The 18,294-nt window shown below is 40.8% G+C and overlaps 1 protein-coding gene and 1 non-coding gene across 2 annotated transcripts in view; one reads left to right on the top strand and one right to left on the bottom strand.

Annotated features, from left to right (window-relative positions):
* Positions 1–8,218: 8,218 nt before the first annotated feature.
* SPCS2 (signal peptidase complex subunit 2) overlaps positions 8,219–18,294 on the bottom strand; it is a 28,611-nt gene continuing 18,535 nt past the window's right edge. Inside the window, exons 4-5 of the mRNA XM_063693380.1 lie at positions 16,159–16,293; positions 8,219–8,999 (exon numbers count right to left, since the gene is read on the bottom strand). Of these exons, the coding sequence (XP_063549450.1) occupies positions 8,813–8,999; positions 16,159–16,293 (322 nt within the window). The 3' untranslated portion in view covers positions 8,219–8,812. The remainder of the gene's footprint in view (positions 9,000–16,158; positions 16,294–18,294) is intronic.
* On the top strand, positions 17,554–17,657 carry LOC115936328 (U6 spliceosomal RNA). The gene has a single exon (XR_004071829.1). It is a non-coding gene; the product is annotated as a U6 spliceosomal RNA (small nuclear RNA).

Genomic DNA, 18,294 nt, shown 5'->3' with positions numbered 1-18,294 from the left:
CCTCAATAAACTGTGGGTACTCTCTAATGGGCTCCCTGGACAGAAACATTACACACGTGTTGCTGCATTTTTGTTGTTGGGGCAAAGTGGGCTCTTTGCAATCCCTCATGGGAGGAAGAGCATAAGGAAGCCTGCAAATGGATTCCTCCAGACTCTGCCAGTGTCCTTTTCCCTTATGATCCAGATGTGTCCTTATTTTATCGAAGAATAAATCTTAGTCATATATGCTGAGTCACGTGGGTCCTTCTAGCAAATACCTGAACACAGGGGTTGTTTGGGAGACTCTCAATCAAAAACCACATATAAAGTTTAAAAACAGGTAAAACAAAACCATATATATCGTATAAGAGCTCCCAAGGAGGTAAAAATAAAATTAAAAAATAACCATATATGTCTCTATATATCTGTATATATCCATATATATAATGGACACATATGTATGAAGAAAATGCTTACGAATAATAAACACCACATTCCAGGTAGTAGTAACTTCTGAAAGTGCAGGAAGTAAGATATGATTAAGGATACCCTGAGGACTTCAACTGTATTGGTAATATATATATTTTTAATGGCAGTAGGTTCACAAGTATTCATCTTATTATTCTTTAAGCCTTATTTGTCTGAAATATTTCCTTTATAAAAACCGGGTCACGTCCTGGGGTTCTTTATCAGACTTCTCCAAGTTCACAATCACCAACTCTGTGGATCTTAAATTTTATAGACCCAAAGCTAATACCAAATCTTTCTCAATTCTTTGAGGTAAACTCAGATGGTCTCATCTTATGCCTGAGAAAGTGAAGTTAAAGAGCAATTTCTATATTTAGAGGTAGAGAATCCTGGCTCCAATCCTCTCTTCCCACTTCCTAGCTGAGTGATCTCGGCAACTTATTTAACTTCTGTGCCTCAGGTTCCTCATCTGTAAAATGGCCCAACTCCTCACTCATGGCTCAAACAGTTTTCACTTCCTGTATGAGGACCTCCCAGACCTCCATACTAGAACAAATACTCCTTTTCAAGCCCCCATAGCACTTTGCACCTCCTTCTACTGTGTTCAGATTGTCTAAGTGTCTGACACTCTCAGCAGACTGTGAGCAACTAAAGCAAGGGGATCAGGCCTGGCACAGGTGTTAGCAGAGCAGAATTATGTAAAAGTTTGAAGGAAGACGGATGCAGAAGGGTATTAAGTAATGCGATCAAGTAAGATGGCACAGGAATATCGGGGTAACTTCCTGTTACAGAAGTTAGGGAGCTTCCAAGATATGGGACAGGCAGAAGTAGGAGTGGGGCTGTCAAAAATTGTGAAGGGTCTGAGATTTTTATCTTACCTGCAAGCTAACAAGATAGCCTGTTACTACCTGTAAAAAGGATAGTTTGTTACTTACAGCAATAGCAGTAGCCAGAGTACCAGCATTTGTTCCAGTTCTGAGCCCCAATTCCCATATGGTGACACAGAGAGCCAGATGATACCTGCACATGTAATGGAGTGCCTTAAAGGAGAGGAACTTTGAGGTTAGGGAACCTGAATCTTCAATAATGGGCAGTGAGCATGTGCGCCCTTTGCTCTGATACCTTAAGGTTGTTTACTATACAAACATTCCTGGACAAATAGTCTGGAACAAAGATAGTCAGTGCCTCTCTTTGCAAAATATGCAGAAATGCTAGAGACCCATGACGAATTGTCTCCCAACGATATGCACCTTTCATTTCTATGCCATCTTGGCTTTTGATGATTTCTCCCATAAGTATGCCACTCCACCTGTCACTCTAATTAAACTGACAGAAACTGGAACCAGGTCCACTCAAAGTATTTTATTACATTTAATTAAAGGTACTATCAACAGAACTCTATGTAACAGGATAAGACCAATCAGTACTGACTTCAGCCATATCCAAGGGCCTGTATCCAACAAGGTAGGAAAAAAAAACCAACAATCATAAACCATCAGGATCTACCTTAGAAAGCCAAGTGGCATTCTCAAGTTTCTGTATTGACCCTGTACTCGGTCTGAGACATTAATCCAGTCACAGTGGGATGTATTAGTGATTGCACTGACTCCACTTTGGCCCACAAAGAGGAAGAGCAATTCTATCACCCATAACCACCCTGGCCAATGAATTGAGGCTGACTTAAGTGCCATCCAGAGCTGAGGTGGTGTCACTGATGACTGCGGCTAAAGTCAAGAACAAATTCCTTATCAACATTTCCAATAGGATGACTCTCAGGATAGTGATAAGTGCCTGCAGTATGCATAAATGAATCAGTTATGCTTTCAGGAAGCTCCTCTGGCAGCTGTTGTTTACTCAAGAGCTCAGTAGCAGCCTAAGAGGTGCCTATCTTTTTAAAGGTCAGTCTTGGAGTACTCAGGATATTCCACCTTGGTGACTGCAAAGTCCACATAGCTGGTTATAATGGAAAATGGCCTGAGTACTACAGGAGTGACTAAGTTTTCAACTAAACCTGTGCTTTTCTTTCTTTTCCTCTTGCGGTTGTATGTTGCTTCTTTTAGACTACATCTCTCTATACTGCAGTAGTCCCTGAATGGGAGACTTATAAACTTTCCTAGTTCAATTAAATGTATATTGGTATTAACAACACACTTTGATGCTAAAGCCATAAAACAGCAGTACATTAAATGTTTAGAGGCTCCATCCACAGGTCATTTTAATTTTCCTTTCCCATGCAATTATCCCCTAAACCAGCCCGTGAAAGGCCTTTGTCCTTTCTCTTCTAGAAAACCATGTTGGTCAGGATCCAATTTTCATTACCACAACTTTCACATCTGTGAATTTTATCCTACTTGTAAGCTAACAGACCCTACCAGTTGAATTCAGGTACTTTTTCTCCCCTATGGGAACCCAAACCAGGCAGTTTAAGATAGGTATGTTGGAGATCACAGCCAAGAAATGATGTTATTTCCACAGCCAGAAGTGTGAGAGGTGGTGGAAGGAGGAGGTGGAAGAGGCTAGCCTGCAGGAGACAGTTGTTACTAGGAAGTAATCCTACTTTGACTCCTTGCCCCAGAACAGTGTTGCCCTCTTCCTTCAAATACCTGTTGGCTCTGACAAGCACCCCCAGGGCTCAGGGCTCCTTTTTTTTCGCTGCTCTCCTGCATGCTATTGTAGATCTGCCCCATGGTATTTGGCATTTTTGACCACCTCTATGTGCAGATTTCCCTGTCCCCATGGGGCCAAGGAGGATAGTGATTTGGATGCCTATATTGAACAGAGCTATAAAAAGGGCATTCCTCCCTTCCCCAAAGATGGGGAGCTTTTTTTTCCTTAAAGCTGTAGAGAGAGAGGGATCAGAAGTTCTAGAGTAGGTTGATAAAACTGTCGAAGGTGACCCACTGGAGAAACTGTTGGGAGAGGCAATCTGCCAGGAACGCTGAGTGTTCCTGCATGTATTTTCTTCCTTCATATGAATTTAAGGCCGTGACCATTCTTCTTGGGCTGTACCTCAGCGTTCTGTTGGCAGTAAGCTACCTTGAAATGAGCAGGTTTACCTATTGCTCACTGTAAGTTTTAAGCACTCCACCCCCACCACCAAACTTGGGGTCTGCATGTGTAGGCATTCATCTAGGACTACCTTGTGGCACTTTTGGGGGTGTAGGCCATAAGGAGAATGGCTTTGTGTCAGTCAGCAAGGCCATGTATTTACTTTCAATTCAAGTGGCTACCTACTTGGACTCAACAAACAGCTAATGTTTTTAGTTCAAAGTTCTACATCCTTATTGCTGCCATCATTTATTTCATCTTTGGGAAATCATTCATCAGCCATGGCCATACTGCCTTTCAGCTAGAGCCATGAGCTTGCCGCCTCATTGTCAAAACATCCTTTCTGCCTCCTGCCCAGAGACTGAGCAACAACCTAAGTACAATCTGGGCAGCATGTTTCAATCCTACCTCTTGCTCCTTAGCCTCAAAATATTCTCAGGTAGGACTCTTTCTTCAGGTAGGACTTTTCTCAGGACTCTTTCCTCCTCCCTCACTTGGGAATATCTGATTTGCTACCAGATCCCAGCAAATTTCTTTTATCCCCTAATCCAGCCCATGAAAGGCCTTTGTCCTTTCTCTTCTAGAAAACCATGTTGGTCAGGATCCAATTTTCATTACTAAAATTTTCACATCTGTGAATTTTATCCCACTTGTAAGCTAAGAAGTTAGCCTGCAATGCTTTCATGGATGTTGCCAGAAGACATGAGATTCCTGGGTCAGAGACAAATAACTTTATTACTTATGGTATAGCCAGCAACATGAGCATGATGTTTGCACCAGCTGCCCATGGCCTACACCCCCCAAGTGCCACAGGGTAGGCCTAGATGGATGACTACATATGAAGACCCCCAGCTTGTGAGGGGAGGGGTGCTCAAAACTTTTGTAGTGAGCAACAGGCAAATTTGCTCATTTCAAGGTAGCTTACTGCTAACAGAACACTGAGGTACAGCCCAAGAAGAATGGTCAGTCTTACATTCACATGAGGCAAGAATATACATGCAGGAACATTCAGGGCTCATGGCAGATTGCCTCTCCCAAGTTTCTCTTTCTCCAGTGGGTCACCTTTGACAGTATTAACCAACTCTGTGGCACTAAGAGCCTGACAACTACTCAATCCTCATCAATTGCTTCCCAGAACGGTTTGTCACAGAGAAATCCCTCTGAAAGGGCTAATGATCTTTTATGGCAGCGAAGAAAAATCTGAGACTTTTCCTGTTGTGTCTGCATGGGTCTAAGCCTGGCATGACAGACTGTAGGAGGGGGTTGGCTGTAAGACAGCCCAACAGTTGCCATTCTTCCTTAACAAGCATTATGTACCCTGAATCCCTCTATGCCCAAGTCAATAAACCAAAGTTCTAACAATTCACCTGGTTTCTGCCCACAGGAATAAGGAATTTCCCTTCTTTCAAGCTCATGTAAGTACGTGTCTCTGTGACTGTTGTCTGGAAGGAGGAAGAACCTGCTGCCTATAGAGGAAGAATGTTAGTAGCAGCAGTTAAAATGGGGCAGATCTGAGGCTGAATGCCAGATTAGTGAGGAAGTACTTCTTTCTAGAGGAGAGTAAGCAACAACCAGGACATAGTTTCAGCAACTGTCTTTGAATCTGTTCCAGTAACTCTGGAACCACCTCCCCAGTTCCTTATTAACAGACAGTGATGTGTGTATTTAAAACATTATTCTGAGAAGGGGACCATAGGGTGGGTTGTTAGGAATACTCTATTTAATAACAAAAAAGGCTGTCAGTGGGGACAGGATATATTCTAAAAGTCTAAATTAACATGCTATTAACAGTTTTCTCTGATGACTTCCACCATGGAGAAAAGGTTTGGGGTGTGGGTGGGGCTAGCCAGGAGTGGATAAGGTAGAGTTAGTGAGAGATCGGGCTCCAAGCTGAGGAGGAACTTGGGTCCAGAGAAAAACACAACTTGTGTGTATGTAAAGGGACTTTGCATCTTCTTCCACTCCCCGAAATTGTTCTGAAGCAAAGATTGTTTCTACACATATATAAAAGCATGACAAACATTAAATACACATTAGCAGTTGAAATTTGCAAATAATGAAAAAACATTAGGATCTTTTTCCACTGTCCTCAGTGGCCCTCTATTTTCTAGAAAAAAGTCCGTCTGAGGTAAGTGTGAGGAACTGAGAACTTCACTCACGATGATGTGATGGGTGTCAGGGTTTCCTGGTGGCAAGGGTGTTGCAGACCTACTAGAGGGTACAGAGCAGCCCAGCAGCCTTCTGGACTGGGCTGAAATGGCCACTCAGTAGATGCCTGTGTCAGAAGCTGGCCAGAGGCTCTCTGCAGCTCTACAAAGTGTGCCCATGCTGAGGCTTGAGCCTGCAGAGGGTACTTTTTGTTCATGTGATGAGACACTCCTAAAATGCCACAAGTGCAAAGACAGGGGACCAACTGCAACATGTAGCTGGGCTGATAACCCACTTCTTCAACAAATCTAAACTGCTTCAACTGGTTTCTGGAGTCAGGGAAAAACCTTAAAATAGATCCATGTAGTCCAAGAAGTCTCAAGTGAGGCTTATAGGCAGATATTGGGGATATGGCACCCAACATTCTTTGTAATCATAAGGGATGTTTTTTATTTCCCAGGGAGTAAGGAGTCTTCATAATCTCAAAATACATTCTCTAAAACTTTTTTTTTTTTTAATAAGAGACTTCACCCTAGAAAAGGAATAGGATGTATTCAAGGTCACAAATTAGAAAAAAGTTGCTAACAACCCAGGTTTCTTGTCTCTCATTTGAGGACCCATTTTCTTCCCCTCTCCTCAATCCATACTCCTTCCTGGAATAGTGAAAAAAACTGGGGAAAAATTATCATCAATAGGGTATTAAAGTAAAAACACTTATACTATGGAATATTATGTAGCTATTAAAAATGAGACTGACCTATGTGTATATATATATATATATATAGGGGTTATCACCCCAGCTACTTGCTGCAATTGGTCCCCTGCCTTTGCACTTGTGGTATTTTAGGACAGTTTCTTTTATATATATGTATGTCAGACTCTTCTTTTTTTCTTTTTTGAGACAGAGTTTTGCTCTTGTTGCCCAGGCTGGAGTGCAGGGTGCGATCTCGGCTCACTGCAACCTCCGCCTCCCAGTTCAAGCCATTCTCCTGCCTCAGCCTCCCAAGTAGCTGGGATTACAGGCATCTGCCACCATGCCCAGCCAATTTTTTGTATTTTTAGTAGAGATGTGGTTTCACCATGTTGGCCAAGGTGGTCTCGAACTCCTGACCTCAGGTGATTTACCTGTCTTGGTCTCCCAAAGTGCTAGGATTAAAGGCGTGAGCCACCATGCCTGGCCTCAGACTCATTTTTAGTAGCTGCATTATACACACACACACAGGGAAAATGCCTAAGATATATTAAGTTTAAAACACAAATTACAGGACATGTATCAACATAATTCAATTTTTGTTAAAAAAAATGTATGTGGAGACACATGTTTGCATGCACATGTAAAGAAAAAGGCACACTGGGGGACCTCTAAGGGATCATCATGGAGAGGGTTATTCAGTCTCTATCTGCAAGCCTCGAAACCCTTGTGTCTAACAGTACAGTTGGCCCTCTATATCTACAGATTTAACCAACCATGGATTAAAAATATATTTTAAAAAATAACAAAAAATATAAATTAAAAAACCAATGCAGTATAACTATTTACAAAGCATTTACATTATATTAGGTATTATAAGTAATCCAGAGGTGATTAAAAGTATATGGGAGGATGTGTGTAGGTTATATGCAAATACTATACCATTTTATATAAGGGACTTGAGCATCCTTGTATTTTGGTATGCTTGGGGATCCTGGAACCAATCTCCCACAAATACCAAGATGACTGTAACTCCTCCATTGTAAAAATACACTTATCCGGTTACATGCTTTCAAAAACTTTAAGAAGCTCACAGAGAATGCCACAACTTACCCAAGGTTTACAGGAATGAAGAGTACAGAATCTAAGGCTTTAACTTTCTGTCCAGTGTTGTTCACAATTCCCTACTATGTGGTGCGAGATAGGACAACCTCTCCAAGACAAACAGGAAATGTGATAATGGTAATTTCTTACAAACTGAATATAGTGTTGGGTACTAGGCTCAGCCAGAATTGATGTTTTGTAAGGCTGTAGGGAAATATTCCTAAAGGTCAAAGGATCTTGGCAAGCACCCAGGTCTTCTCTGACCATACTGGGAAAATACTGGAAAAGCGGCTGTTTTGTCTCTGCAGGACCACAAACTCTGAAGCCGGACTCCCCAGGTTTGAATCCCAGTTCTATCACTAGCTGTGTGACAATTATTTAACTTTTATATCTCAGTTTCCTCATGTGTAAAATGGGGATAATAACAGCACCTGCCTCTTAGGATTGCTGTGAGCATTATTAACACATGTAAAGTACTTGGAGCATTTCTGGCACAAAACAAGTACAGAATGTTGTTATTATTGTTATCATCACTGGAAAGCTAAGAGTTCCTCAGCTACAGGTTCTCAGGGGCCTTTGACAAGTAAAATAGCCTAAAAATGAAAAAAACCTATAGTAGAAAGATGTTAACACTTGTTTCTCTCTTCTCTCCATCAAAACTATGACTCCATTTTTTTTCACATCTTCCTTCCTTTTATTGAAAAAAATTTTAGAAAATGGCAGTTAATAAAAGGCACAAACAAACAAATCAACAGGGATATACTAGTGGAAAACACAATATAAAACTAAAATGCCATTGGCTTCTTTAATTAGTTAAAAGCACAAAATGTAACAGGCAGAAAGTCTGTTTCAAACAAATTAAAAAGCTATGTGTTTTTTAAATTCTTCCCAAATCAGATATATACACACCCACAAAAATAGTGTGTGAAGGAAAGCTGTCATACACAAGAAGTTGTATCCTGAATTCTTCAAGGAAACACATATTGAAATAGGAATTAAGAGTCAGCAACAGATTAATAATTTTTTAAAATTGAGTCTTAAAATGCTACATGGCCCAAAGCTATACTATATAAAGTACTGCTAGGTACAAAAGAAAAAGTCTGTACAGCTTTTAGCAAAACTGCTTTCCCAGAAAAGCAAATTAAAATAATGCAATCAGCAGATCAAGGAGACTACAGCTAGACATCAGAGCTACAACTTCTCATATCTGTGTCAGAAAATCCTATTTATCCAGAATAGACTAAAATTTCAGGACAAAACAGGGACTTTTTAACATTTCTTACTTTACCCATTTTAAGTTCTTTTTATCTCCCCCACCCCCCAAGCCACTAATTCAGCAAGATCCAGGAGAAAGAGGGCTACTTTTAGAATTGGCTACTTTATTTTTCTTTCTATGGCAAGACTGTCATGGAGCCTGGATATTTCAGGCTCATATGCATCCATGACCAGTGTCCCACTGTGGTCAAAAAACTTAGCAATGGACTTTGTGAACTCGGCTTCCCGCTGCTGCTTTGTTCTCCCACTGATGAAGGTCAGCTTCAAGGTGTATTTGTCATCAAACCTAAGCATGGGGGCAAAGATAACAAATTAAAAACCAAACACAGAGATTCAACCAGTAACAATACAGCACCAAGTGTTTCTGAAGAAAAGGAGTAAGCTGGGCACGGTGATACAGGGAACAAACACATCCTTTAAAAGCAAAAACAAAACCCCAGGGCTCCTAACTTTACAAGATACTAGTTCTGATTCTTAGGTGTTGACATATCTTTCCTACTTTAATTACTGTGTACCTCCTTTACCTTGCTGTAGACTTTTAAACCACGTGGACCATCTTCTCTCATCTCTGGACTTCGTATTTGCCATGCTAGACAGGTTTTCCTAGCAGACTCTTCTCCCCTATCTCACCTGAGAAGTTCTTATTTGTTAACACTATACTTGGGCATAAACTTTTCTGAGAAAGCCCACCAATCTGGGTCAGATGTGTTTCCTCTGTCTTCCACAGTACCATCAATCAATATTCAACTCAACTACTGACCTCCTGTCATATGCCAGGCCTAATAATAGGCTCTTATGGTATCAACAAAATTACCTATCTGTTGACATGATGTGTACTACGTTCTTCACCAGACTGGGAGGTTTCTTTTCCCTTTGTTTCTGGTGCTTGAATCAGGATTGTCTAGGAGATTCTTGAGCAAAGATTTTTGTCTTAATTGTTTCATACTCTTAGCTGGGTTTCTAGTAGGCAATCAAATTTTTATAAATAAATGAAGAACCCTTGCTTTCAAGGATGCTCTCCAATCCCAGGGTGCCTAGTCCTTGCACTCTGTAATCAATCTAGCTCCAGGTTTTACTCTGATCCCAGGCCAGGGATGCCAACTGCTTTACTAAATGAACTCCAGAGATTCCTTAGCTATACTTCAAGGTACCCTGAAGGCCATTACTATGTCCATTCATTCAAGAGGGTTTAATGACACCAATTACTGGTAGGCTGACATCCCCCACCCTGTTTCCATTTATTAGGACATATTCAGTGGATTGTCAAGCTAGTATTATCTTTAAATGAAGCAGTTTCTTGAGGCTCTATTTCTGCATGTTTAAAATGGGAGAACTTCCACCTGCTTTCAGGATTACTGTCATGACTAAAACAGTGTCTATCATTAACTAGTGCTCAAAAGGTCACAGCTCCTCAATAATTGTTGGTCTAGGCAGTAACTCCCAACTTGGAGAGCTAGTAGTGAAGTTCCTTTAACTATTTTCAACACCTCAAAAGATTTTCTCAAGTTCTGACCAACTGCTAATTGATATCACAGTAATTTTTAGACTTCTGTGCCCAGTTTTATTGGCAGTTACATGGCTTTGGTGGCAGTCCATGATCTGATGAGTTGTGACCTGATACATTTTAGAAATGTTCATTAATTCAGATATTTATTGAGCCTACCTATATGTGACAGGCAGTTTTAGATGGTAAGGATATACGGCAGTGAACATAATATAAATGTCTGCCTTTTGGGACTTTCATTTTAGTGTGTATGAGGGAACAGACAGTATAAAAAAATAAGATGTTCTCTTAAATAGATGGGCAGAAAAGCCTTCACTAAGCAGATGTCTGAGCAGAGCCAAGAAAGGTAAGAGAATAAGCTATCTGGAAAAAGAATGTTCCAGGAAAAAGGAACAGCAAGTGCAAAGGCCCTGAGGCAAGAACATCCCTGAAATGTCTTAAGAACAGAAAGGGGCCTAATGTGAACAGAATGAAGTCGGAGAGGATGAGAGCCAAGGAGATGAGGGTATGTTTGCATCGGTGTGTGGAGTGCAGAGAACAGACATGTATGGACTTAGTCTAAGCCATCCTTAGGATTTTGGCAATTTCTCTGAGAGAGTTTTGAGCAAAAGACTGAGTTGATCTGACTTATGTTTCAAAAGGATCACTTTGCTTGCTGTCCTGGGAATAGACTATGGGTGGAGAGAGGGCTGCAGAAGTCCATTACAACATCATTACAGTAGGCCGGGTGCAGTGGCTCATGCCTATAATCCCAGCACTTTGGGAGGCCAAGGTGGGCAGATCACGAGGTCAGGAGATCCAGACCATCCTGGCTAACATGGTGAAACCCCGTCTCTACTAAAAATACAAAAAATTAGCCAGACGTGGTGGCAAGTGCCTGTAGTCCCAGCTATTTGGGAGGCTGAGGCAGGAGAATGGTGTGAACCCAGGAGGCGGAGCTTGCAGCGAGCCGAGATCGCGCCACTGCACTCCAGCCTAGATGAAAGTGTGAGACTCTGTCTCAAAAAAACAAAACAAAAAAAGAACATCATTACAGTAACATATGTGAGAGAGGATGGTAGCTGTGGAGATGGTAAATGGTTGGACAATACATTTAGATGGTGGAGCTAACAGGATTTGCTGACAGACTAAAGAAGGACTGAGAAAGAGGAGTCAAAATGACTCCAGAGCTCTGTAAGGACAGCACTGCCATTTATTGAAGTGGGAAAAACTGAGGGAAGGGCAGGTTTGGATGAGTGAGAGATGAGTTAGGTTTTGGACCTGTTGACTTTGAAATGCCTATTAGGATCCAACATCAAACAGAATGCCAGAATATATTTAGAGTTCAGAGAAGAGGTCAAGGATGAAAATACAAATTTAGAGATCTTCATCATAGAGAAGAGTTTCCAGAACAAGCCCTGGTGGCATTTCAAATGTAAAAAAATGGGAGATGAAGAATCACAAAGGAGACTGAGGAACAAATATTAAGGTAAGAAGAAAATTAGAAGTGTGTGGTATCTGAAAAGCCTAGTTAAAAAAAAAAAAGTATTACAAAGTAAGGGTAATTAGCTATGTCAAATGCTGCTGACAGGTCAAGTAAAGAAGACAAGAGCAGATCCAGGTGATAGCACAAGAAGAAAAGGAGAGCAGAGAAATGAGGAGACTGTGTGAGAAGCAGAAGGGGAAAGAAAACCTTTTTTTTTTTTTTTCAGTTGGGAGAAATTACAGTATATTTGTATGTCAGAAGGAATGATCCAGCAGAGAGGAAAACATCAAGTAAGAGAGAAGAGACAGAATCCCATAGACCCAAGGGAGGGAAGGCCTTAGATAGGTACTTGGAAGTAGGTGAGTAGTGATGGTAGACTTATGATGGCTTCTATCTTCCCAACAACAAAAAACCGATAGTAAAGATGGGGGAGGAGGCCTAGCAGGTTTGAGGACAGGGAAGATATGAAAGATCCTCCAGGACAGGGAGAGAGTAACTGGACTACAGAAGTGTCATGGAATCTAAGCCAGGTAAGGAGGAAGTGAAGTGGGTTACAGATGCCACTGGGGCAGAAGAAATGCTGTGACAAGAGAACTAGAAGGAAATAAATGAGAGTAACAGGAAGCAATGGTCAGGGTGGGATACTTAAAACTGAAATTATTGCAGGTAATTTGTTCTTATTAATTGCAAGGTCTACTAGGGTATGTCTATGAAAATAAATGTTTAAGGCATGATAGAAAACAGGATAATGGGAAGAAAGGAAGTAAAACCGAGAGGCCAAGTTACTAGAATAACCATCTATGTGAATATGGCAATCACCAAGACTTAAGAAAGGACAAATGTTAGAGAGAGTGCCAATGAGCCAGGAATTATCTTCAGAAGACCAGGTGTGTGTTTAACTGCAAAGAAGAGGCATAGAAGTGGCACAATGTGATGACATGCATTCAAAGGGGGGATTTTAGGGAAGAGCACGCATTGGAAGCTGCAAAGGGGAGACCCATCTCTACCTGTAGTACCGGAGTAATGAAGGCTGTGAGAGAAACATCAGCCACCACTTGCAGTCTGCAGTGGAAATATGTCCTCAGGGGTTATGGTCAGGTTTCACTTAGGGTAAGAAAGAGAAGGGATGTTCCCCTTCCTGTGTCCATGGGATCTCATTGTTCAATTCCCACCTATGAGTGAGAATATGCGATGTTTGGTTTTTTGTTCTTGCGATAGTTTACTGAGAATGATATATCCCTTGGGGAAAATATTGCCTAAGTATGCAGGAAAAAAATATATATATATATATAAAACATTAATAAGAGAGATTAGATTGATTTATAGCTATGCTATAAATGAAATGAGATAGATTTTATATTGTCTTATAACCTTATATGGTAAATGTTCATATTACAAAGTGAAATAAAAGTTTCAGTGGATCCAATTTGTTGCTTAAAAAAAAAAAAAGAAAGAGAAGGGAATGTTCATAGAGATGGCTAGGTTATAGAGGACTTTGTGGATGGCTGACAATGACTTGGCTGCAGGCAAAGACTAATTAGGAGGCCAAGGCTGCAGCCCAGCCCAGATGAATGTCAATCATTCACATAACAAAACATGCCACGCCAGGCCCTGGGCTGGGTCTGGTTACCAAGGGGTGAGTGAGAAAGTCCCACCTGGGCTTAGGTTTCTAGTGTATAGTGAATGGTAAAGGAGCTCACACTTTGGAGGAGGGGGCGGGCCCAGGAGGAGACACAGATATTAAATAATTATAGCTCCATGTGGTAACTAACAGAGGTAAGCATAAATGCTTTTAAGAATAACTAGGATGGGCTGGGCGTGGCGGCTCACACCTGTTATCCCACCACTTTGGGAGGCCAAGGCTAGGCGATCACTTGAGGTCAGGAGTTCAAGTCCAGCCTGGCCAACATGGTGAAACCCCATCTCTACAAAAAATACAAAAATTAGCCGGGTGTGGTCGTGGGTCCGTAATCCCAGCTACTCAGGAGGCTGAGGCAGGAGAATCACTTGAAGCCAGGTGAGGAGGTTGCAGTGAGCCAAGATCGCGTCATTGTGCTCCAGCCTGGGTGACAAGAGTGAAACTCCGTCTCAAAAAAAAAAAAAAGAATAACTAGGACCACCTAATTTAGACTAAGGCATGTTAAGGAAGACTAAGGTATGTCAGGGAAGGCTTCTTGGATGTAGGAGTGAGCCAGGTTACAGAAAGATAGCTAAGCCAGAGAGAAGAATATGTTTAAAGGTACAGGGTCACTGGAAACTTGGATAACTTAGCATATTGCAAATTCCATAATATTGCCAGAGTAAGAGAATGTATTTTGAGAGGGGCATAAAAGAAAGCTGGAGATGTCACTAGGGGATGAATGCTGTAATACTTCATATGCTGAAGGAGTTTAGACTGTATAATGAATGTGCTGGGGAGTGACAAAATCACTTTTTGCAAGAGTCACATAGCTTGTGTTGTCTGCACGTGGCAACTAGTAGTCTGTGAAACCTTTCATTGCCATTTTCACATCACATGACCTGGCAGTGGGAATAAGACATCAGAATCAGCCACTGTTAAGCTACTAAATCAGTCGGTGAGGTGGGGGAGGGAGAAGACATCAGCAGAAAGCCGGGAACAGAGCAAGAACATTCACACTTCCACTCCACCAACAATACGGCAGTTGGTAAAAATCAGCAGGAAACGTGAAAAAAATCAGAACCCTTGTACACTGCTAGTGAGATTGTAAAATAGGGCAGCCACTTTGGACAACAGTCTGGCAGTTCCTCAAACAAAGAGAGTTAGCATACCATACAAGTCTTCTCCCGGGTGTATTACCCAAGAGAAATGAAAACATGTCTACCTAAAAACATGTACACAAATATGTATAGCAACATTATTCATAATAGCCAAAAAGTAGAAACAACCCAAATGTCTGTCAACTAACAAATGGATAAACAAAATGGAATATTACTTGACCACAGAAAGGAATGAGGTACTGATACATGCTACAACATGAACGAACCTTGTGTGCAGTATATATAGGAAGTAATTGCACTAAGTGAAAGAACCCAGTTATAAAAGACCACATATTGTATGATTCCATTCATATGAAATGTCCATAAAAGAGAACAGAGAAAGTAGACTGGTGGTTGCCCAGGGCTCAGGCAAGTGGGAGGATAGGGAAGTGATTAGCTAGAGTACAGAGGTTTTTTTTTGAGGTGATGAAAACGCTCTAAAATTGACTGTGATAATGGTTGCAAATATCTGTAAATACTACTAGATACTTTTGAACTGTACACTTTAAATGGGTGAACTGTATGTATGATAGGTGAATTATATAAAAGTTCTTAAAAAATACAAAAGTCAGAATAAAAATAATGAAATTATAATGCTGCTAGGTTTTAGAATTCTGCAACTCTGCTTCAGTGACCTGGTAGAGGATGCAGATTATGATGGCTGAGGCCAAAGGGCAGCTAGAAGCCTCAGGAGATAAGCAAGAACTCAGCTGCAACAACAGAATGAAGGTCTGCTTCCCTTTCTCATAGGCGCTTCTACAAGTTGGCAATGAGACAGTCTGTATGGCACAGATGCTACACTTAACTTCATATATAAATAATTGTACTTATAATTTGTGCAGCTATTATGCACTAGTTAAGTATAATAGGTTTTTAAGATAGTGTCTACGAGTATGAATTCTGGTTTCAAACTTGGGCTGGAATTCCTGCTCTACCACTTTTGGGCTATATGATACTGGAAGAGTTGATTTAAACTTTGGGCCTGTATTCTTATCTATAAAATGAGTGTTCTAAAACTTAATGAGATAATGCATTTAGCAGAATACCCAACATACAGTAAATGTTCAATAAACATTTGCTATTATTATAATTGGTATTTCATCTTCCCAGAAACTCTAGGCATCATTTTTGACCCCACTAAACCTCAGATAATTTATATGATTTACCCAAAGTTATACAGCTAGAAAGAAACTGAACTGGAACATGAACCTAGTTCTTGGTACCTACAAAACACATGTGTGTCAGCTGCACAAAGTTATACCTAACACTGGTCAGAAACAGACTCTAGATTGTGCTTTTTTTGAGTTGCCCAGTGCACTGCTCCAGATATTCTTGATTGTATTCGTGGAGAGAAGACAGGATCATAGAAGACACAAAAGCTAATGGAGTTCTTCAAAGATAACTGATCTCACATCTTTGGCCTTTATAGTTTTGTATGCTTAATCGTCTCTGTTAACTGGCCACAGGAAAAAGTACCTTCTCCCACAGTTTATCCTCAGAGCATTTCTGTGATAATGCAATCTCAGAACTATAGGGCTAGGACAAACCTTCTAGATCATCCATACTCCTTTCTTCATTTTATATGACTAGCCCTATGATCCACATAGAGTAGGCACATAATAAGTCTTCTGTTGATAATGACAACATGCCAGGGCAAATCCAACACCAGGATTTAAAAATCTGTGAGGATAGTCATACCTTTTAAGACTGGAGGACAGCTGCCAAATATCATCAGGATCCATTCCTGTAGGATCTTTCCTGTGGGCCACGAGAAAGATGCTCTTCTCCTTATATGAGGTATAAATGGTCAGAATCCCCATCATCACAAAATAGGTTCAAATAAAGTTAAGGGGAAAATACCCAAACATAAAAGAGAAGTAACACAAATTGACAAGCAACAGATATAAAAACTTTCATAATGATAGTCCTAAAGAAGACAGCTTTGTCTTGCTGCCAAAACACTGAAAATTTAGCTATTTCATTTTCATCCTTATGTTTATATACCAAGAGAAGCAAGGCTCTCTCTGGTTAATTCTGCAAACACCTCAGAAAGGAAGAAAAGAAAAAGATACAGAGCATAAACTAGCTCTCATCTTTATGTTCAAAGACAACATGTATAATAAGATACCTAGTTTGTCAAGACTTTGTTATAATAGTGCTTATTTCTCTATAAAAAACAACGAATAGTCCCAGTGGACTTGACCATGTTCAACTGATTTTAAGGGTTATTAAGAGAAGAAAAGTGACCCAAACAGTTTACTATAAGAGAGTATGTCAAATAGTACTACGATTACTCCCTATATGCATATAGACTTATTATTATATTGTTTTTGACAGTATTAAGTACCATAGATAATAAGCACTTATAGTTTGCCAAAAACTGGCATAAGAGCTTTGTGTATACTGTGCCATTTAAATTTCATAAACAAGGCTGGGCACGATGGCTCACACCTTTAATACCAGCACTCTGGGAGGCCAAGGCAGGTGGATTGCTTGAGACCTGGAGTTTGAAACCGGCCTGGCCAACAGGGAACAACGGGAGACCCCATTTCTACTAAAAATATAAAAATTAAGGCTAGGCGTGGTGGCTCATGCCTGTAATCCCAGCACTTTGGGAGGGTGAGGTGGGCAGATCACTTGAGGTCAGGAGTTCGAGACGAGCCCGGCCAACATGGTGAAACCCCATGTCTCTACCAAAAATACAAAAATTAGCTGGGCGTGGTGGTACATGCCTGTAGTCCTGCTACTCAGGAGGCTGAGGCATGAGAATGGCTTGAACCCAGGAAGCAGAGGTTGCAGGGTTGCAGTGAGCCGAGATCATGCCACTGTGCTCCAGCCTGTGTGACACAGCAAGACTCTGTCTCAAAAAAAAAAAAAAAACACAAAAACCAAAAAAAAATTAGCTGGATGTAGTGGTGCAGGCCCGTAATCCCAGCTACTTGTGTGGCTGAGGCAGGAGAATCACTTGAACCTGGGAGGCAGAGGCTATAGTGAGGCAAGATCGTGCCACTGCACTCCAGCCTGGGCAAGAGTGAGACCCTGTATCAAAAAATAAAAATAAAATAAATAAAATAAAAATAAATTTCATGAACAGTGCTCACTTCGGCAGCACATATACTAAAATTAGAACGATACAGAGGTTAGCATGGCCCTAGCACAAGGATGACAGGCAAATTCATGAAGCATTCCATTAAAGAAGAGTTAAAAAATAGATAAATTTCATGAACAGGAAAGGCAGGAAAATATAGTACAAAGTATATGGACTTTAGAGTAGAGATAATCCTAGATTTAAATCTTGGCCTTTAATCAGTATGATTGTAACAAATAACTTCCTTCCCCAAGTCTTAGTATCCTTACCTTTAAAATTCGGATAATACTGATATTTTAGAATTATCATGAGATTTAGAGATGAAGGATATACGCAGTCTAGGATACAGAAGACTTTTTTTTTTTGAGACAGGGTCTCACTCTGTCACCCAGGCTAGAGTACAGTGGCATGATCTCAGCTCACTGCAGCCTCAACATCCCAGGCTCAAGCAATCCTCCCATCTCAGCTTCCTCAGTAGCTGGGATTATAGGTGTGTGCCACCACACCCAGCTAATTTATTTTTTATTTTATCTAATTAATTTATTTATTTTGAGACAGAGTCTTGCTCTATCGCCCAGGCTGGAGTGCAGTAGCAGATCTCGGCTCACTGCGACTTCCGCCTCCTGGATTCAAGTGATTCTTGTGCCTCAGCCTCCCAACTATCTGGGACTACAGGCATGCGCCACCATGCCCAGCTAATTTTTGTATTTTTGGTAGTGACAGGTTTCTCCAAGTTGCTCAGGCTG

The sequence above is a fragment of the Gorilla gorilla genome, chromosome 9, assembly GCF_029281585.2.
Source record: "Gorilla gorilla gorilla isolate KB3781 chromosome 9, NHGRI_mGorGor1-v2.1_pri, whole genome shotgun sequence".
Taxonomy (NCBI): domain Eukaryota; kingdom Metazoa; phylum Chordata; class Mammalia; order Primates; family Hominidae; genus Gorilla; species Gorilla gorilla.
This window is presented reverse-complemented; position numbering and strand designations above follow the sequence as displayed.